General features: G+C 46.5%; 1 protein-coding gene across 1 annotated transcript in view; it reads left to right on the forward strand.

Annotated features, from left to right (window-relative positions):
* LOC119963373 (ADP/ATP translocase 4-like) overlaps positions 1-23,225 on the forward strand; it is a 107,546-nt gene that overhangs the window by 41,224 nt on the left and 43,097 nt on the right. The window contains exon 4 of the mRNA XM_038792407.1: positions 7,552-7,706. Within this exon, the coding sequence (XP_038648335.1) occupies positions 7,552-7,706 (155 nt within the window). The remainder of the gene's footprint in view (positions 1-7,551; positions 7,707-23,225) is intronic.

A 23,225-nucleotide genomic window follows, 5' to 3' on the forward strand; every position in this document is an offset into this window, starting at 1 on the left:
GATCAGCCATGATCTCATTGAATGGCGGAGCAGGCTCGAGGGGCCAGATGGCCTACTCCTGCTCCTTGTTCTTACGTAATGAGGGTGAGAAAGGTGGACAGGAGGGCGAGACAAGGGCTAGCAAAAGGAAGCTAAAACAGGAGCAGAGCAGGGCAAGTACTGGGAGGGGGGCGAACACGGGAGAGCAGGAAGGAACGAGGGCAGCGGCACGCTTCTCAGGGGAGAGGGAGTGCATGGCACAAAGAGAGGGGGGGGGAACACGGGGTGAACAGAGGAACAGAGACGGGGGGAAGAGGAGTCGGGGGGAGAGCGCAGAACAAATAGAAGCAAAGAGAAGGGATAGGTAGATAAGCAGCACGAACACAGGCCTCGGCAGGCATAGAGCAGGGCGAGGAACCAGGATGGTGCCACCAACAGCCACTGAGGAGGGCTTCAGGGCGAAGGGAGACCCTGGAGTGCAGGGGCGCAGCCAAGTGGTGTACACATAGCTGGTGGCCATGTTGGGTGCCCCCTGGACAAAAGGAAACCCCGGAGCCCTGGGGTCCGACCTCATGAGGAGAGCGGCGACCGCGGCCATTTTGGACGGCCACCTAACGAAGGGAAACCCTGGAGCGTAGGGGCGCGTCCACCAGGTAAGTATGGGTGACTCCACAGGACGGGGGGCAGAAAACCCCCACCAGGATTGTTACCTGGAACGTAAGGGGACTCAACGGCCCGATAAAAAGATCGAGAGTCTTCACCCAACAAAGAAGCCTAAAAGCAGATATAATCTACCTACAAGAGATGCACCTGAGGGAGCAGCACCGACTGCTGGTAAGAAAGGGCTGGGTGGGACAGACATACCACTTATGCTACGGGACAAGGGCTAGGGGGTAGCAATATTAATTAGCAGGAGGACAAGGTATTATGGAAACCAAGACAGTTACGGACCCAGGGGAACGGTACGTCATGGTCAGCAGTGTCCTGGAAGGGACACCGGTCGTACTGGTAAATGTGTACGCTCCCAACTGGGACGACACAGAATTTATAAAGAAGACCATGGCAGAAATCCCTGACCTTGTCACACACCGACTGATCATAGGGGTTCAATTGTGTACAGGACCCACTGACCAACCGATCAAACCCCAGAGCAGGGAAAAGGACTGGCATGGCCAGGGAACTCCATGCATTTATGGAGCAGATGGGGTGGTGGACACATGGAGGTTCCTGCACCCGGGAGAGAAGGAATTTTCATACTTCTCACAATTACACAAGGTACACACCCATATCAACTTCTTTGCAGTGGGGAAATAGGTGCTTCCAGGGATCACGGGATCGTTACCTCTGACCACGCTCCACACTATATGGATGTGAGGTTGGAAACAGGCCGGGACTCGTGCCCAACATGGAGGCTGGACGCGGACCTCCTGGCCGACAAGGCCTTTTGTCAGAAAACATTGTGGGCCATAGGCGACTACGTTAGTAACAACCAAAACAGGGAGGCCTCACCCTCCACGTTCTGGGAGGCACTGAAGGCTGTGATTAGAGGAGAGATCATAGCCTACAAGGCAAGCAGAGATAGGGAAGAGAGGGTGGCCAGGCAACAACCGGTGGACTCCATCCTGGAAGTCGACAGAAAGTACTCCGAGGCCCCGACCGTAGAGCTGCTGGTGGAGAGAAAAAAGCTGCAAATGGACTTTAACCTGCTATCCACGAGGTAAGTAGTGTACCAACTCCGCCAGACACGGGGGACCTTCTACGAACACGGAGACCAAGCTGGCCGCCTATTAGCTCACCAGCTGAGAAAGCAGGCAGCCACAAGGGAAATAGCGCAGGTAAAGGATAGCAAAGGCAGACTGGTAACAGAACCAAAGGAGGTCAATCGGGCATCTGAGAACTTCTACCAGGGGCTGTACACCTCCGAGCCCCCCAACAGGGGCACGAACTGGAACTGCCAGTTGTGGGGGAAGACAGACGGGGGAAGCTGGAAGCACCAATAGACCTGGGAGAAATGGAGAGCATCAGCTCCATGCAGGCGGGGAAGACACCGGAACCCAATGGGTTCCCAGCAGACTTCTACAAACAATTTGCACCAGTCCTGGCCCCACATTTAAGGGACATGTTCGCGGACTCACTGGCAAGTGACACCCTGTCCCCCATGCTAGCGCAGGCCACAATTTCACTGAGACCCAAAAAAGATAAAGACCTGACTGAATGCAGATCATACAGACCCATTTCACTGCTGAACATGGATGCGAAAGTACTCGCAACGGTCCTGGCTGGAGGGCTGTGTACCCAGAGGTGGTTGCAGAGGACCAAATGGGCTTTGTCAAGGGTAGGCAGCTCACAGCAAACATCAGGCGATTGCTGAACGTAATAATGGACCCCCTCTGGGGAGAGCACACCAGAGGTGATCGTCTCCCTGGACCAGAAAAGGCCTTTGACAGGGTTGAATGGAAATACTTCCTCAAGGTACTGGAACGGTTTGGACTAGGAGCGGGATTCACCGCCTGGTTGAGGCTCCTGTACAACACCCCCAAAGCGAGTGTCTGAACTAACTTACCAGCTCTAAATACTTCCATCTGCAGAGAGGAACAAGACAGGGCTGCCCCCTGTCCCCACTCTTGTTTGCGCTAGCGATCAAACCCCTGGCGATAGCCCTGCTGAACAGCTGGAAGGGAATCCGGAGAGGAGACAGAGAGCACAGAGTCTCACTCTATGCAGATGACCTGCTTCTCTATGTCTCAAAGCCGCAGGAGGGACTGAAGGCAATACTGCAAATACCGAAAGAGTTTGGAACCTTCTTGGGCTACAAACGTAACCTGGGCAAAAGCGAGGCATTCCCAGTGAACCCAAATGGGGGAGGGACAGAGCTGGAAGGGCTCCTGTTCAAAACAGCCCAGAACAGATTACGCGACCTGGGGATCCAAATAGCCAGAGACTGGACACAGATCCACAAGTGAACCCTGACCAGCCTGGTGGAGGAAGTTAGAAGGGACCTTCAAAGGTGGGGCTCACTCCCACTCTCTCTGCCGGGGAGAGTGCAGATGATCAAGATGAATGTACTGCCAAGGTTCCTCTTCCTGTTTAGATCCATTCCGATCTTCATCCCCAAGGCCTTTTTCCAAAACGTAGACAGTCTAATCGTGGCGTTTGTGTGTGGGGGGGGGGAGAACCTGAGAATTCCCAAACAGACACTGCAAAGAAGGAAAATCAAAGGGGGCTTGGCCTTACCAAACCTACAATACTACCACTGGGCAGCAACGGCAGAAAGAGTGAGGGGATGGGTACAAGAACCCGACTCAGATTGGGTACAAATGGAGGAGGCATCCTGTAAAGGAACGACCCTCCGAGCTCTGGCCATAGCAGCATTCCCATCCTCCTCAACAAGATACACAACGAGCCCAGCCGTAGCGGCCACACTGAGAACGTGGACCCAGTTGAGACAGTACTTTGGGATAACCAAAATGTCCCTTATGGCCCCCATCTGCGGCAATCCCAGATTTCCCTCAGCCATGCAAGATACCACCTTCAAAAGATGGAGGCGGGACGGTGGCACATTGATGGTTGGGCACAGACTGGTGACACTAGACGAACTGACGAGGAAGTGGAGGCTAGCAAAAGGACAGGAAATGAGACAGATCCAAATAAAACACTTCCTCCGCAAAGAGACAGTGGGGTACCCCGGGCCCCAGAAACCACACTACTGGAGGACCTGATAGGCGCAAGCAACGAGAAGGTGGGGCTATGTGGGAAAATATACGGACAGCTACTGGACAGAGCCCGGACTCCACTGGACGAGACCAGACAAAAATGGGAGGACGAACTGGGGACAGAGGTAGGATGGGGACTCTGTAGCGAAGTACTGAGCAGGTTGAACTCCACCTCCTCCTGTACAAGGCTCAGCCTAATGCAGCTCAAATTGGTGCACAAAGCGCACCTGACCAGAACCCGAATGAGCAGGTTATTTCCGGAGGTGGAAGACAAATGTGAGCAGTGCCAGAGGGGCCCGGCCAACCACCCCCACATGTTTTGGGCTTGCCCCAAGCTTGCTGGGTTCTGGACAGCCTTCTCTGAGGCAATGTCCAAGGTTGTGGGGGTGAGGGTAAAGCCATGCTCATAGTGGCAATCTTCGGGCTATCGGAGCAGCCAGAGTTACACATTGGGAAGGGGGCTTTCGCTTCCCTAATCACACGCTGGAGAATCCTGCTCGGCTGGCGATCGGCAGCACCACCTACAGCTGCAGACTGGCTCGCTGACCTTTCAGAATTTCTCCACCTGGAGAAGATTAAGTACGCCACCTGAGGATCAGAGGAAGGCTTCCTGGATACTTGGGGGCAGTTTGTCAGTCTCCTCCAAAATCTGTTCGAGGCCAGCAACAAGGAGTAACCTAATAAGAATTTTTTTTTAAACACCAAGATAGATGAGGTACCAAAAGACTGCGCAACCCGGGGGGGGGGGGCACAGCCGAAGTTGGGGGGGAACCATAGACCGATCCAGAGGGCAATGAAATGAATGTAGGGTCAGTTAAACGAAGGACAAACTAAACCTGTCTGTATAATAACGGAAATTAGCGCGGGTGAGAAAAATGCGATGTGTATATATACAACTGTTTATAAATATGGGAAATGCCAATAAAAAGATTTTTTTTTAAAAAGAAGATAAAAGGTGACTTGATTGAAACCTTTGATCCTGAGGGATCTTGATGGGGTGCATATGGAGAGGATGTTTCCTCTTGTGGTAGATTCTAATACCAAGGGTCATTGTTTAAAAATAATGGGCCGCTCATTTAAGATAGCGATGATAATTTTGTTTTCTCTGAGGGTCATGAATCTTTCGAACGCTCTTCCTCAGAAGGCAGTTCTAGCATAATCTTATTGAATGGTGGAGCAAGTTTGAGGGGCCAAATGGGCTACTCCTGCCCCTAATTCTTATGTTCATACATTCTTGAACGGAGGGAAATCTGAAAATCATAGTTGGGGTCCCTTATTTTCTTGAACATGATATGGAAACATTCTGGTCAGGAGGATTTGTCAGTCTTTGTGCCCTTTTTAAAATTCCAGTTATTTTGTCTATGATTTTTAAAAATTGTTAGTTTTGACATATCTTGCCTGTTTCTTGTCATGCTTTCATTTAATAGGTATCAGTTTTCTCACTCTATTTGATGTTCTTTGTATCTTCTCTCATTTGCCATGATCTCTGCAGTTGGATTTTTACATGATGTTTCGTTTAATTTTATGGGCTTGTATTTGTTGGGCCAAGTGGGTCCAAGAGCCATAGCAAACCCCAGTCAGCTCCTTAGAACTTAATTAACCACCATCATGTCTTCGTGTGATTGATGTGTCCAGCAGCAGAGGTCCTATTTGCCAAGAACTACTAGCCTCTAATTAGTTAGCAGCTCCTTGGCAGCCAGAGTGGTGGCTTCTGGCAGCAGTTCATCCACACAATATCCAAGATTTCAGGAAATACCCAAGCTACAAATGAATGAAGACGATATTGGGGTCACAGGAGGGGATGCTGGACGCAACAATTGGGTGTCTTTCACCTGCCACCCCTCTTCCCGATGTCAAGTTCCGTGATTGCGCACAGAATGCTTTATAGTGAGGGACCCAGCCTAGGAAGCCAATGGCAAACCTAATAGGTTTTGTTTGGCAACCTTTGGGGGTTAATAGGTTTTATATCAATTAAATTCTTCCTGCTTGTCGTCTTTTATCCGTTAACAGATTTTCCCAGTTTTTGATGGACAATATACATCTCATCCCAATGAAATAGGTGAAGAAAATAGGTGCAGAAGAATGCGATGATGTGCTCAAAGGATGAGAAAAAAGGGACCAAGCTCCTTGGTGATAAGCACCCCGTACCCCGATGACAATTTGGGTGGGGATTTTGATATGAGGAGAAATACTCAGTTATAAGACCATACGATGTCGAAGCAGAAGTAGACCCATTGAGTCTACTCATGATCATGATCAATTATATCATGATTGATCTGATATAATCCTCAACTCCAATTTCCCACCTTATCCCCATAACCTTTGATTCCCTTATTGATTCAAATTCTGTCTATTTCAGCCTTGAACATACTTAATGAACCAGCCTCTACAACTCTCTGCGGTAAAGAATTCTGCAGACCTTTTGAGAGAAGGAATTCCTCATCTCTGTCTTAAATGGGTGACCTGTTACCCTTTGATTATGCCCTCTGGTCCGAGACTCTCCCACAAGAGAAACCATCCTCTCGGCATCTACCCTGTCAAGCCCCCTGAGAACCGTATAGAACTAACAGTGCAGAAGGAGGACATTCGGCCCATCGAGTCTGCACCGGTCCTTGGAAAAAGCACCCTATCTAAGAGTACACATCCACCCTATCCCAGTAATCCCCACTCAACCTTGTTGGACACTAAGGACAATTTAGGATGGCCAATCCACCTAACCTGCACATCCTTGGACTTTGGAAGGAAACCAGAGCACTCTCAGTAAGGTCATCTCATTCTAAACTCTAAGAGTACAGGCACAATCTACCCAACCTCTCCTCTTGAGAAAATTCCTTCATACCTCGGATCAACCTCGTGAACTTTCTCTGGACTTTCCGTATATAAGAGGACCAAAGCTGTTCATAGAATGCCAGGTGCATTCTAACTCGTGCCTTGAATAGTTTTAGCAGGACTTCCCTATTTTTGTGGTCCATTTCCTTTGAAATAAAAGCCAACATTCCATTTTCCTTCCCAATTACCTGCTGAACTTGCATGGTAGCTTTTTGTGATTTATGCACGAGGATCCCCAAATCCCTCTGTGCTGAAGTTTTCTACAGTCTTTCTCAATTTAAATAATATTCAGCTCCTTTATCCTTCCTAACAAGTGCATAACTTCATATTTTCCTACATTGTATTCCATCTGCCAAGTTTTTGCCCACTCACCTAACCTGTCTATACCCCTCTGTGTAGACTCTTTGTATTATCACCATTACTTGCCTTTGCACCTATTTTTGTGTCATCCTAAATTTGGCAATAGTGCATTCGCTATAAACCGGCAGGTGATTGTGTTAACGTCTCACCTGGAAAAAATAGCACCTGCAACAATGTAATATGGATACACTACGATTTCAGAGTAAATTACGTGCTCAAGTCCTGGAGTGGGATTTAGATCCTGACTCAAATGAGAGTACAGCCACTGAGTCGGTGTAATGCAATTACTGTGATTAATTTGTAATGTGCAACCACAGTGACTCATTAGTCTAGCATGTTTCTTCAGAATTCCATTGAATCCCTACAGTGCAGAAAGATGCCATTGAGTCTGTACTGACCCTCTGAAAGAGCACTCTTCCTCGGCTCATTCCTCCCCCAATCCCTAATATCTTTGGACTGTGGGAGGAAACTGGAGCATCCTGGGGCAAATCGCGCAGAAAGGGGAAAAGCATGCAAACTCCACACAGTCATGGCTGGAATCGAACCCGGGTCCCTGGCGCTGTGAGGCAGCAGTGCTAGCCACCATGCCTCCCTAATTTTATATACGAAAATTTTTATTTGTACCTAAGATATCTTTCAATAGAACTAAACGTGTTCTTTTAAACTATAGGCCCCAAGGAACGGCAATTTACAGGCCTTGCTGATTGCATCATGAAAGTTGCAAAGCGGGATGGGCCTCGGGGACTTTATCAAGGATTTGCTGTGTCAGTGAATGGCATCATTGTATATCGAGCTTCCTATTTCGGGTGCTATGACACAATCAAGGTAACGCCTCAAAAGCATTTCTGACCAGAATGTGTGAAAAAATATGTTTACTTGAGTAGGTATGGTGCTTTCTCCAGCTAGCTATTGCCAGGTAATTATGCTTTGAGAGTTTTTTTTTATCCTGTTAGCTTGTATATTTTCGATTTCAGTGCTTCAAACTCTTCTTAATTCCAGGGTGCCAGAGATATCAGGGTGAATTCATAGTATTTTTTTAAAATGTTTTATTAAATAAGTTGTTTTGTTTAGTTAAAAAATAGTTTGTTTGTTTTAGCTACTGATTTTATCATGTGGCCTGTTACAGAGTTCCTTGCCTTCTAAAGACAATCAGAAGAAAATAAAAGTAGACTGGCCTAAATTTTCACAAAGTCGTGGCAACTCCAGGATCCTTAAAAATGCCAGGCAGCACACAGATCCGGAAGTCTCTAGTTCCTCCAATCCTATTTTTGCCAGTAGAGGCAGGGTTGGAACGTGACTCCCAACGTTCAGGAAAAGCTCAGTGGGGTCTTTTGAATTCAATGCTGAGTTCAAACAAACTCTACTCTCGCTAGAGTGGGGCCTTAAGCCACACTGTGGGAGTATAACATTTTTAGGGTAGGTATAAATGCTCGTGAAGGATAGATACGATCTGTAGAACTGTTGAGCTGTGAAGTGATTTAAATGGCCTGAAAATAAAAATAAAAAAGTTGCCTGCCGCCGCCTGTTAATTGAAAAACAGTTTTCATATTTAAGTGCTATTATTACTGCTTGACTATGTACCACAGCCTATTATCACAGTGGAGCGCTGTACAATTTAATGGATAATTGACAATTTAATGGACAATCCAAAGAGATTATTGAAGGGGCTAATTAAGACAAATGTTTGTTTTCTAAAGGATTATGTACTTGGGGGCATTTAAATGTATTGAATGGCCTTTCATTAATGAAAGTGGCTTGTTTATAGTGAAGTCTGTACTATATATTTAGAATTTTCTTTTATCTTGGTTTCTGAGGTTGGCTCATGGTAGATACTAAGTGAGTTGGGATCAAGGAGCTCAGGGCAAAGGGCGGAGGAGGCATCAGTTGGCATAGGGACTATAAAAGATCAGGGGGGTGGCTTGAGGGCGTAGTTGGAAATGGGTCCATAATGGGCTATGGAACAGGTAAGGGACATGAGTTTGTATGTATGGGCAGGAGTTGAGAAGGGATGAGTTCTAGCAGATGTATTGAAACAACAAGGACAAATTACCAGAAAACAAAGGTGGACATTTTAATCTGCACACCTTGACACTTGACAGCTCCTCCAATGCCAGAGAATGGTCCCACATTATTGAAGATTTCTTTGGATTCCTGAAATAAAATAATTGATAGATGCTGTAGCCCCCAAACATCTGGAGCATGTTTTTTCCATGTCCTGTCCATGTTGGAACAGTTATTAATTTACAATTTGATTGGTCAGCTAAAACATTGCGGAGCATTTTGTCAGTCATGATGTGATTTTTCTCGGATACCCCAATGCTAAAAGGAATTTCTGCCGGCATGTACATTTCTACATTATTCAGATTTGCACACATACTCCTGAATTCATCATTGGCAAATTCTCCTCCACTGTCTGTTAAGAATTTCGCTGGTGCTCCCAGCACTGTTCCTATCTGTCTACCCATTATTTTATCGCTAATTACTTTTATCTTCATTAAAATTTACTGTTGACAGACTAAATCTAGTCGCTATGTCTACAAACTGTAGAAGAAAATTATTGTTCAGCCCATATGTTGAAGTCCATTGCTACAGTTCTGTTAAAAGTCTCCGACAAATAAAAGACTTATTTATTACTGGTTGCGATAGCACTCTCCTGCACTTTTTACAAATGTCACATTTTTCACTAATATTCTCAACTCGCCTAGTGTATTCCTAATCCTTCCTCTGCATCCTTTAACAGAATTGGCTGGACGGCTGGTTTGTGATCCGGAGCGATACCAACAGTGTGGGTTCCATTCCCGTACCAGCTGAGATTATTCATGAAGGCCCCTCCTTCTCAACCTTGCCCCTTGCCTGAGCTGTGTTGATCCTCAGGGTAAATCATCGCCAGTTAGCTCTCAACCGGAAGAGCAGCCTATGGTTCTCTGGGACTGCAGCGACATTTTGCATTTACTGATCAAAGTGATTCGCCCCTGCTATTTTATATGGAATTACTATTCTTTTTAGTGATTTCAGTGTGTTACCATCACCAAACTTAAAACTCGTAGAACAGTAATATTCTTTGACTTTACTTTGGAATTCCTTAAAGGATCTGTGTAACATATTAACCACCCCACGCTACATACCAAGTATGTACACCATATCTAGAACAGCACAATTGAACGAATCTGTGACTGGGATACTGTTAAGAACCATGTTAAATGTTAGGATATCCCAAATCCCAAAAGAGTAACTTGAAATGCTGGTTCTTAATTGTTTGTTTTGCAATTTGATATGTGAGAAAAGATATTCAAACCAATGAGGAAAGGTACAGTCTTGTAATCATTCAAATTAAAGAATATTTATTAAACTAAAACACACAAGAAAGGCAACAATTAGAACAAAAATTACAATTAACTACAATAATGGCTACACATGCAATGTACCTGAATTAACCCCATAACAAATCTATTTTCCTAAACTCTGAGAATATCCTTTTCTAAAAACAACATCCCATAAATTTTAACATTAAGTCAAATGCAGCAAATATTTACGATAAATGATCTGCATCTTTACTGGTTTTGTGTACAATCTCGAGGGTTTAAAACAGCAGCAGATATAAGATAGGATGATTATAAATACCTGGTAGAACTTACAAAAGTCCCAATCACAAGCGATAGAGTATTAGAGAAGCTCAGCAGGCTAAAGGCAGACAAACCTGCCCTTGATCTGAAAAGAGCCATAGAACTGGGACTGGCCCTGGAAAATGCCGAAAAAGGGGTCCAGAAACTCCAAAGTTCAGTGGACTACAGCATGCTCAATGTCGTACGTTCCCCATATTTGGAAAAAAGGTCTCCATGTGGACAGCACTGTGCCCTGTCCACCACCTGCTCACTACTCAGCCATGGCACACAAGGACATGGGCTGATGGCCACAAAACTCCAGGACTGTGAAAGAAGCCTCCACAGAAGATTTGGGGGTGCAGTCGCAAGAGTGCTGTGCCTGGGGCCTAAGAATACGCCCAAGACAAGGCTGTCAGAATCGTCAGTGCACTTATCGTCCAGGCCCAGGTCCTGAAAATCCACCAGGACAAACAAATTCAATTGAACTACATCGTCACTCCAAATTTGCCCTATCAAAATTAAACTTTGGGTCAAAACACCCAATGGAAGTGGACAAGGGAGCCATTTTTTCCACTGTGGGGGAACAGACCTTCAGGCGCCTCCAAGCTGGCATCAAGTGCTTGCGGGACACAGGGCCAAGTTGGCCACTTACACGGGGATGCCTCTACAAACCATAGGAATCACCTTGACCCCAGTCGCTCATGGGCAAAGATGGTCCAACTTCCCCCAATAGTTGTGAAAGGATCAGGCCCCCATCTTCTGGACAGAGACTGGCTGCAACGAAAATCCAATTGGACTGGCAGCAGATCTTCAGGGTGCAAACCTGGGAGCTGATATGAAATCATCAGGAACTACCCCGAGGTGTACAGGAGGGCCGTGACAGTATCAAGGGAGAAAGGCAAAGATATACGTGGACCCGGACGCTTTGTCTAAATATTTCAGACAGCGACCAGTCCCTTATTCCGTGCTTACCAAGGTAGAGATCTAACTTGGGCATCTGGAGCACCTTGGCAGAACGCGCCTTGTAAAGTTTGCGGAATGGGCTGTGCCAGTGGTTCCAGTACTATTACATGACAAGGCGATCCGCCTTGCAGAGACTATAAATTGACGATCAACAGAGCCCGGTATCCCATGCCGCATCTTGAAGATCTCTGCAAAGCTGGACATGAGCCGTGCGAATCTCCAACTGGAGCTCGATATGGCATCCAGGAAGTTGGTCACCATCAACACCCATTGGTTGTATGAATTAATACACCCGCCTACCTATGGAGTCTCACTGACATAGCCATTTTTCAGCGCGTAATGGAAAATATCTTTCAAGGGCTGCTTAGGGTGGCAGTATACCTAAATGTGTTCACAGGAGCCACCGACTAAGAACAGCTGCCATACTTGGAGGGAGTCCTATGACGATTCTCAGACTCAGGCTGATTCTCAAGTGAGAAAAGTACGTGTTGCAAGCCGGCACGGTGATATACCTTGATTACCACATTGGCAAAGAAGGCCTGCCACCCTGTAGAGGACAAAGTGAAGATCATGAAAGGTGCACCGACTCCGGAGAACATGACGAAATTGATGCCGTTCCTAGGCCTCATCAACTATTATAAGCCACCCCTACACGCATTGCTAAAGAAAAAACAGAAGTGGTTGTAGGACAAAGCATTCATGAAAGTGAAGCAACCGCTGCTGTCATCCCAACATCTTGGCACACTATGACCCCTCAAGACTGCTGGTACTAACATGCGATGCCTCTTGCTATGGAATCGGGAAAGTTCTTTCCCATCGGTGGAACAATGGCACCGAGCAGACAATTGCATATGCTTCTGGAACCCTGGCAGACGCAGTGCAGAACTATGCACAAAAGGAGTCTGGGTCGTGATATGCAGAGTTAAAAACTTGCATCCTATATCTGTGGCCGACACTTTATGATATTCACGGGCCATAAACCCCTGTGGAGCCTTTTTAAGGAGGAAAGGTAATCCCACCCATCACCTCACCTCTGATTCAGCCCACTGGGCACTCTTGCTGGCGGCATACAAATACTCCATCGAACACCGCCTGGGAACGCACATAGCCAATGCTGATGCCCTGAGTCATCTACCATTACCCACTAAGATCCCCTCCTACCCCGAACATGCTGCCTGTATCCACTAGGCAGATCCAGACATTGACCCAGAAAGACTGCACATTGGGAAAACTATGCAACGTGATCCTAAGCGGTGGAATCTAAGTAAGCCCTCTAGAGGACCTGAAGCCCTTCCTATCCAAGTGCAAGAATTCAGCGTGGAAGATGATATTCTGTTGCAAACAGCCGATTTTGAAGGAGCTCCACAGATATCATGGAGTCTCCAAAATGAAGGTGCTCGCAAGAACCTATGTCTGATGGCCCGCATTTCATTCTGACATTGAAACTTTGCCCATTAAAGTGCCTGTTATGTCAGGAGTATCAGAAGCTTCTGCCATCGGCCTCGCTACACGCTAATGGCATGGGGATGGCCAGGAAGCCCTTGGGTATGTACGTGTACACACTGACTTCGGGCCATTTATGTTGTCAATATTTTTGATCCTGGTTGACACCCATTCCAAATGGATGGGCATACATCAGGGATGAGATTCTCTCTTTGGGAGACTATGCTCACCCGCAGGAGGAGTATTGGGGGGAGGTCTCACTGTTAAGAGGGTGGGGGGGGAGTCTCCCTATGAAGGGATTTGTTGGGAGGGATGTGTCTCTATGTTAAGGGGATCTCTTGAGGGGGGGGGGGGGGTTTCTCCTGTTTTGGGGTGTCAGTTAGGGGGCAGTCAGGTAGAGAAGGGGTGGACAAGTAGTTCATTGGGGGGGACGAGGGGGAAGGAGAGTTGTCTCTTAGGCTCACCTCGAGGTCCACCACATCAGGACCATGCTGGTAAATGCCAGTAGTGATATGCACCACTTGATTCCTGGACCAGGGGACTGGAATATCACAAAGGGCCAGAGAATAGAGGGTCATTAAGACTCATTTGCATCCTCCTGCTGACACGTGGGTGCAAAACCTCCATCCCGCCACCAGCGGGGGGGGTCGGAGTCTGCTGTGTTCGGATTGACACCCAGTGCCAATCCCGATTTTTCAATTCACCGCAGCATCTGGGACTCCGTTTCAGGTGACAGAGATCCCATCCATAGATGTCCTCCAAGACTTTGAATGCCAATATAGAAAACACTGGCAATCATTTTGCACTATGGGATACCGGAAGTCCTTGTGTCCGACAACAGGACCCCTTCACCAGCGGAGAATTCCAGGTGTTCACGAAGTCCAATGAGACGAAGCGGAATTGAAAAGGACAAATTGGACGACACCCTACCACCCGTCGTCTAATAGCCTGGTGGCCGGTCCAAATGTTTAAAAACGGTATGAAGAAACAAAACACAGGCTCGCTCAGCACCAAATTAGCTTGGTTCCTTATCAGCTGCAGCACCATGCCACACGTGATGAGACTGGTTCCACCAGCGAATTGTTGATGGGCCAATGCCTCCTAACCAGACTCGGTCTACTGTTTTCCAACCCAAATGGGAAAGTGGAGTCAAAATGGAAGGCTCAGAAAAAGAATTATGATCCCCGACAGTCTGTGTGGCCTTTCAGGCTGTGAGATAGCATCTATATTTGCAATTTAGGAGATGGGTCGGTCACCTTAGATCCCCAAAGTGGTGGTTGAAAAGACTGGTCCTGTGTCATACAAGGTCAAGATCAGGGAAAGGACCGCAAAAAAGCATGTGAACCGTCTTTGGAGCAGGGAACCTTCGATTGCAGAGACAACGAGTGGGTTGACATCCTTAGAACCTTAGATGTTCAGCGAGGAAGCGCTGTTCCCCTATCCGCTTTATGCCCCCAGATCAGACTCCACTGACAATCGACTAGAGGCCACTTGTGAAGTGGGTGGGCAGGATCTGGACTTGGGTGGGGAGGAATGTGATAACCCTCACAAGGCCCTCTCCATGGGGCTTGTGGAGTATGAATTGCCATGATAATGGACGGAGGCCCATCCTGTTGGAACTCGTTATCGAGACTTTTAAATACCGACCCACACTGGGAGTTCATGTTCATCCTGGGCTGGGACACTAGTGTTTTAGACTGCGGGTGCGGATTTACTTTTGAGTTAAAATAAATTTGGTTTAACCTTTATCCACATGTCTATTGGATGATGACAGTATAATTAGAACAGGCCAACGTGGGGTGCCGCAGGGTTCAGTCCTCAAATTTACAATCTATATAAATGATCTGCGAGCAGGGAGAGTGTAGCATAGCAAAATTGGGGATGATACTAAAATAGGCGGGAAAGCAGGCAGTGAAGAGGAGACACAGATTTTACAGATGGATATAGATTGGCTAGAAGATTGGGCCAAAATTTGGCAGATGGAGTTTAATGTGAATAGTGAGAGGTTATCCATTTTGTCCGAAAAAAGTCAGGGAAATTATCTAAATGGAAAGCAGATTCAAAATGCGTCTGGGCAGAGGGATCTGAGTGTCTTTGTTCATGAATCGCAGAAAGTCTGTATGCAGGTGTAAAATGTAATATAAAAAGGCAAATGTTATGTTAGCATTTCTTGCAAAAGGACTGGAATATAAAAGTAGAGATGTATTGTTGCAATTGTATAGGGTGTTGGTGAGACCACATCTGGAGTACTGTGTCCAGTTTTGGTCTCCTTATTTGAAGAAGGATGTGGTGGCACTGGAGGCAGTTCAGAGGAGGTTCACCAGATTGATGACGGGGATGAAGGGGTTGACATATTGAGGAGAAATTAAACAGTTTGGGATTATGCTCGCTGGAGTTATAAGGATGAGAGGGGATCTAATAAAGGTATGTAAAATACTAAAAGGGATTGATAAAACTGTAGACCAAATGTTCCCCCTTGTGGGGCAATCTAGAACAAGAGGTCTGAGATATATTTTGAGCAGTGGTAGATTTAAAACTGAGATGAGGAGGCACTATTTCTCGCAGAGGGTGGTGAATTTGTGGAACCCGCTGCCCCATAGGGCAGCACGGTAGCATGGTGGTTAGCATAAATGCTTCACAGTTCCAGGGTCCCAGGTTCGGTTCCCGGCTGGGTCACTGTCTGTGCGGAGTCTGCACGTCCTCCCCGTGTGTGCGTGGGTTTCCTCCGGGTGATCCGGTTTCCTCCCACAGTCCAAAGATGTGCGGGTTAGGTGGATTGGCTAAATTGCCCGTAGTGTCCTAAAAAGTAAGGTTATGGGGGGGGGTTGTTGGGTTACGGGTATAGGGTGGATACGTGGGTTTGAGTGGGGTGATCTTTGTTCGGCACAACATCGAGGGCCGAAGGGCCTGTTCTGTGCTGTACTGTTCTATGTAGTTCTGTTTGAGGAATTTCGGAGTTTTTTGAGAATGTAATAAGTGGGGTAGAAAAATGGGAACCAGTAGATCTGGATTTCCAGAACTCATTTGATAAGATCCCACACAAAAGGTTAATAGAGAAGTGCTCATGAAGTTGGGGGTAACATATCAGCATGGATAGGAAGAGTGGGCATAAATGGAGAATTTTCAAGTTGACAGGTAGTCAATAATGTCTGCCGCAAGGATCGTTGCTGGAGCCTCAGCTATTTAGAATCTGTGTTAATGACTTGGATGAAGAGCCAGAGAATAATGCATTTAAATTTGCTGACAAAACAAAGTTAGATGGAAAGGTAAGCTGTGGGTAGGACACAGGGGCTGAAAAGATATATAGACAGGTTGAGTGGGCAGCAAGATAGCCAAGGAGTATATTGTAGCAATGTGTGATGTCACTCCTTTGGTTGTAAGAATAGAAAAGCAAAATATTTTTTTTAAAGATGTGAAACTTGATGTTCAACAGGGATTGGTTGTGCTCATACAAGGTACGCAGAAAGTAGCTTGCAGCAAACAGGAAGGCAAATGGCCCGTTGGCCTTCATTAGAGTACAGCAATAACCAAGTGTCGCTGCAATGTGAAACCACATTTGGAATACTGTCCCATCTCCACATTTCATGAAATATATATTTACATTGAAGGTGGTACAGCAACGGTTCACTAAATTAGTCTATGGGATGCAGAGATTGTCCTATGATGAAAGACTAAGTAAATTGGGCCTATATTTTCTGGAATTTTAGAGACATGGGACGCTGTTTCATTGAAAATTACACAATTCAGAAAGAGTTTGGAGGAGAGTTTGCTGACAACGACTGGCGGTTCTATGACCCATCCGTTGGGTGGGCTGTGTACAATCTTGAGTGGACTCCTGGCTTCAGGAGTTTGGTGGGGGGAGGGGATAACCCCTCACAGTGGAAATGGCTGACTTGAACAGGAGGGAGATTCAGACCCCCGATTTGTTTGGTTACATTGAATGGGGGGGGGGGGCTCAGTCAAAAGTGCAAGAGTTTCATCTCACTTGAAGAATTTGAGGACCGACCGATGTGCTGTTGCAGGAGACCCGCTTTCAGGTGAAGGACCAGGTAAGGTTCCATAAGGGTTGGGTGAGTCAGGTGTTCCATTCGGGCTTTAATAGCAGGGCCTTGGGGGGGGGGGGGGGGGGGGGGGGGGGGGGTAGCAATACTGATCAATAAAAGAGATTGGTTCCAGATGGAGACGGTGGTGGCAGATCAGGGGGGTAAACATGTCATAGTTAAGGATTGTTGGGAGTGTATGTCAGTAGTTTTGACGTATGTATACACTCCAAATTGGGACAGTGTAGAGTTCATGAAGAGGATGTTGGCTGTTATTCTGGACATGGACATGCACCAATTGATCTTGGGGGCAGACCAGTCTTGAATCTGAAAATGGATCGGTCTAAGCTGAAGTTGTTGATCCCTTTGCGGGGAGGAAAGGTGCTGGCGACGTTTGTGATGGGGGGGGAAGTGGATCTGTGGTGGTTTTTATACCCGAGGAGCAAGGATTTTTCTTTCCACCAGTAATGTACACTCGCGCATCGATTTCTTTAATGGGGAGGTCTTTGTTGCTGGGGGTGATGAAAGCGGAAAATTCCACAGTTGTTGTCTCTGAAGATGCTCTGCACCTGGTGGATGTGGTGTTGGAGAGGAGGCCAGCTCAATGGCCGCCGTGAAGTTTGGATGTGGGACTGTTGGCGGATCTGAGATTGTATGTGAAGGTGGCACGGGTAATTGACAAATTTGTGTGATTTGACAAGAATGGGGATGTTTTGCCGTTGGTGTTGTGGGAGGCCTTGAGGGCGGAAGTGAGAGGAGAAATAATCTTGCATAAGGCGACGGTACCTGGAGAGGCATGGGAGGAACGTCAACGGTTGGTGGATGAAATCTTGGAGGTAGATAGGAAATATACAAAGAACAATACAGCACAGGAACAGGCCCTTCGGCCCTCCAAGTCTGAACCGGTCATGATACCAACCTTTACCAAAACCCTGAGCACTTCCTTGTGCCGTATCCCTCTATGCCCATCCTATCCATATGTTTGTCAAGATGCCTTTTGAATGCCGTTAATGTATCTGCTTCCACAACCTCCCCTGGCAATGTGTTCCAGGCACTCACCAGCCTCTGCGTATGAAACCTACCTCGCACATCTCTAAACTTTTCCCCACAGACCTAAAAGCTATGCCCCCTGCTGACTGACCCCTCCACCCTGGGAAAGAGTGCCTGCACATCCACTCTATCCATGCCCCTCATAATCCTGTAGACTTCTATCCGGTCACCCCTCAGCCTCCATCTTTCTAATGAAAACAGTCCAAGTCTATTCAGCCTCTCCACATAGCTAACACTAACATTTGGAGGATATCATCCCAGAGCTCCTGGCCAGCTGGAGGAAACTGCAGACACAGTTTGACTTGTCCGCTGATAAGGCAGTGCGCCAGTTGCAACACTCGAAGGGGGTAGTGTATGAATATGGGGGAAAGGTCTGTCTTTTGGTTGCCAGCTGACGCAGCAGGCGTGAAATTGTTCAGGTTCGGGATATGGGAGGTGTCTTGGTGTCTGCGGGACAAAGTGAATGGGGCATTCGGGGCATTTTACTAAATGTTATATTGGTCGAATTTGGTGAGTTTCTGGAGGGATTGGAGTGTCCTACAGTAGAGGAGGAGGATTGGGAGGGGTTGGAGGAGCCACTGGAGGTTGAGTAGGTTCAGACAGCTATAGGAAAAATGCAGACTGTCCGGTTCTGGGGCTAGATGGATTCCCGGTGGAGTATTATTAAAAGTTTGCTGACCAGCTGGTACAATTGTTGGAGATGTTTGCGGATTCAGTAGCACGGGGGTCTCTTCCAGAGGTGATTGTCCATTTCACTTCTACTGAAGAAAGATGAGGACCAGGTGGAGTGCAGGTCGTAAAGACCTATCTCCTTACTGAAGGTGAAAGCTAAGAACTTGGCAAGTTACTGACGCTTAGGTTGGAGGAGTGTCTCCCTCAGGTTATTGGGGAAGATCAGTCACGGTTTGTAAAAGATAGGCATTTGTTCTGTAATATGCGGTGGCTGTTAAATGTGGTGCTGTCCACGTCGGAAGGTTGGGGGGGAGCAGGAGGTTATTGTGGCTCTGGATGCAGAGAAAGCTTTGATAGGGCAGAGTGGGGCTATTTGTTTGCAGTGTTGGAACGGTTTGGGATCGGGCCTTAATTTGTGGCATGAATCGTGTTGCGATATAAGGCGCCTACGGAACAACTAACGTGAGTTTGAGATATTTTCAGCTACACGGGAGCGGGACATGGGTCCCTATGTTCGCTCTCCTTTTCGTGTTGGCGATTGAGCCTTTGGCCATCGCTCTTGAGAGGGGAGGTAGAGCATAGGGGTGCCCCTGTGTGCTGATGATCTTCACTTGTATGTCACAGACCGATCCCCACAATGGGGGACATAATGATGCTGTTGAAGCAGTTTGGGGTGTGTCCCCACAATGGGAGACATAATGATGCTGTTGAAGCAGTTTGGGGTGATTTCAGGATATAATTTGAATCTGGTGAAAATTGAGTGTATTTCAGTTACTCCACCGGGGAAGGGAGCCATCTGGTGGGCTGTTGCTGTTCTGCTTAACGGGAACTCATTGATGCGCTAACAATTGCACACAAAGAGACGATTCGGTACAAGAGAGGCTTTATTACCGTGAGATGTTATTCCCTCGACTGCAGCTGTAGAATGGCAGCTCAGGAGAGCTCATGAATATTTATACTGCTCCCTGTGGGCGGAGCTAGCCGGCAGGGGCTTACCAACAAACCTGTAATACAGGTACTGTTGTACATCCCCTAATACAGGCACACACATATATATACAGTGGTGGATCACCACACTCATTTCAAGTATTTAGGTGTGCAGGTAGTTTGGGATTTGGCCTTGCTTCGTAAGTTAAACTTTAAGCCTGGTGAGTTGGGTTAAGGCCCATTTACGGACGTGGGATAGCCTCTCTCTCTTTGGCGGGCCAAGCCCAATCGATGAAGTTGAACATTCTGCCGAGATTTCTGTTCCTATTCCAGTGTTTGCCAGTTTTTCTACCAAAGCGTTCTTTGTGGGGGTGGAGAGATTGATTTCATTCTTCATCTGAGTGGGCAAGTTAGCAGGGATTCGGCATACGGTTCTCCAGAGGGACTGGCATTCAGGGGGTTTGGCATGGCGAATTTGACATATTACTATTGGGCGATGAATGTGGAGACAATGATCGGCTGGTATGGGGATCAGGCGGTAGTTTGGGTGCAGATGGAGTCAGGGTCATGTAGGGGATCGGGCTGTGGGCATTGGTGACGGCCTCATTTCCGTTCTCCCCAGAGAAGTATTCGGGTAACCCGGTGGTGGTCTCCACATTGAGAATATGCACACAACTTTGGCAACACTTTAAATTAGGGGCAGTCTCTAAGTTAGTGCCGATTTATGCAAACCATATGATTGAGCCGGCAAGGTTACATGCCAAATTTAGACGGTGGGAGGATAATGGGGTGGAAGGAATGAGGGATTTGTTTTTGGACGGGCAATTTGCGAGCTTGGAGGAGTTGCCAGAGAAATTTGAGTTCTCGCAGTCAGAAAACGTTAGGCATTTTCAGGTTCGTAATTTCGCGAGGAATATTTTCCCTGTAGTGCTGGCATTATCGTTGTTGGAGAGGGTATTGTCACTAACGAGGACGGTGGAAGAGAGCTCTTTGGGAATTTATGGGAGGATCTTGACAAAGGATATGGTATCGCTGGAGGGGGTTACAACCAAGTGGGAGGAATACTTGGGGGAAGAATTGAATGATAGGGTGTGGTGTGAGGCGGCGGAGGGTAAATGCTACATCTTCGAGTGTGAGATGTGGGCCAATACAATTGTATGTGGTGCATCGGGCGCACTTAACCAGGTCTAGGATGAATATGTTGTTTGCAGGGGTGGAAGATGTGTGAGCATTGTGGGAAGGGACCGGCCAACCATGTGCACATGCTCTGGTCATGTTCTGAGCTTGAGAGATTCTGCGTCTCCTTCTTGAGCGATTCTGCAAATTGAATTGGAGTCCTGTCCCTTAGGGGCCATATTTGGAGTGTCAGACCTACCTGAGCTGCAGACTGGAGTGGAGCTGATGTTCTAGCCTTCGCCTCGCTGATTGCTCGCAGGTGGGTTCTGTTGGAGTTGAGGTCAGCATCTCCATCCAGTGCTTCAGTATGGCTGGGGAATCTTATGGAGATTTTGCACTTCAAGAAAGCCAAATACAGTGACAGTTGCTATTGACTGGTTCTACAGAAGATGGCAGCAGTTAATTTTGTACTTTAAAGAGCTGGTCATCGTCAGCTGTTAGAGAGGGTGGGAAGGTTTTTGGGGGAGTGTGTACTGTTGCTTTTATTTGTTCTACTTTATTCTGTATTTATCAAAAATGTTGAATAAAAATACTTTTTTTTTAAATTAAATTCCGAAGGAGCTTGATAGTGTGGATGCTGAGAGATGTTTTCGCTGGTTCGGGAATCTAAAGACGGAATCACAGTCTCAGGTTGAGGGGCATATCATTAAGGACTGAGATGAAAAATTACTTCACTCAAAGAGTTGTGAATCTTTGTAAAGCTCTAACTCCAGAGGTCTGTGGTTTCTCCATGGTTAAATACAGTTAAGGCTGGGATAGACAGGTTTTTGGTGTCTCAGAGAATCGAGGGATATGGCGAGCAGGAAGGAAAGTGGAGTTGAAGCCCAGAAATGATCGTATTGGATGGTGGAGCAAGCTAAATGCCACCATATGGTCTACTCCTGTTTCTTGTGTTCTTGTATTGAATAAAAATTAGAACGAAAGACACGTTAATTGTGATATTTTGATGAGAATGGCAACATTTCATCTTTCCCCAGTAATAGAACATTGTGATTGCTCTCTCCTTCCCTAATTGTGATTCATTGAAAACCGCAATATTTTCCATTGGTTTCTAAGGGAAATTGTAATCTCATTAATCCTAATTGGGCAGCTCGATCTGATCATCAAATTTGAGCCAATATTGTGAAGTTAAAAGAACGATTCATGTATTTATATAGTGTTTTTCACTATCATAGAAAAAATTAAAATGCTTTACAGCCACACAGGTCATTTTCGAGCATAGTTGCTGTTATATAAAATGCAGTAGCCAATTTCCACACAGCAAGCTCCCACAAAGAGCAGTATGGTAATATCTATGGTACTGATTTGAATGATAAATATTGGCCAGAGTAAAAGATCAAAAAGAACAAAAAGTATAGCCCAGGAACAGGTCCTTCGGCTCGACCACGTTGCCCCTCTAACCTGAAATGTTCCACACATCCGAGACCCGTATCCCTCTATTCCCATCCTATTCATGTATTTGTCAAGATGTCCCTTAAACGGTTCTATGATACTTGCTTCCATCACCTCCGGCAGCAAGTTTCAAGCACCCACTACCCTCTGTGTAAATAAACGTCCCTCACACATCTCTAAACTTTGCCCCTCACAACTTAAACCTATGTCCCCTAGTAATTGACTCTTCCACCCTGGGAAAAAGCTTCTGACTATCCATTCTGTCCTTCCCCCTCATAATTCTGTAGGCTTCAATCAGGTCGCCCCTCAACCTCCGTCATTCCAGTGAGAACAAAACAAGTTTATCCAACCTCTCCTCATAGCTAATGGCCTCCATACCAGGCAACATCATGATAAACCTCTTCTGTACCCTCTCTATAAAGCCACCACATCCTTCTGGTAGTGTGGCAACCAGAATTGAACATATTCCAAGTGTGGGCTAACTAAGATTCTATATAACTGCAGCATGACTTGCCAATTTTTATACTCAATGCCCCAACCAATGAAGGCAAGCATGTTTCTTGACTACTTTCTCCAGCTGTGTTGCCACTTTTGACCTGTGGACCTGTACATCCAGGTCCCTTTAACTGTCAATACTCTTAAGGATTCTGCCGTTACTGTATTTCCCACCTGTATTAGACCTTCCAAAATGCTTTACCTCACGTTTGTCCACAGTAAACTACATCTGTCATTTCTCCGCCCAAGTCTCTAACCAATCTATCCTCTGACAGTCCTCATCACTATCCACGATTCCACCAACCTTTGTATCATCCGCAAACTTACTGATCAGACTAGTTATATTTTCCTCCAAATAATTTATATATACTATAGACTGCAAAGGTCCCAGCACTGATCTTGATTTCATGATTCATCTGAAAGAAAGCATCTCCAAGAATACAATGCACTCTCAGAACTGTACTGGAATGTAAGCTTTATTTCATATGACTAAGTATTTGAATAGCCAACATCCCCTTATTATCTGAAATGGCTTTTCTTGTTTCTGTTGCTCTTATATGATTTAAAACAACTGATTGGTTTTG

This window comes from Scyliorhinus canicula, chromosome 3 (genome assembly GCF_902713615.1).
Source record: "Scyliorhinus canicula chromosome 3, sScyCan1.1, whole genome shotgun sequence".
NCBI classification, from domain to species: Eukaryota; Metazoa; Chordata; class Chondrichthyes; order Carcharhiniformes; family Scyliorhinidae; genus Scyliorhinus; species Scyliorhinus canicula.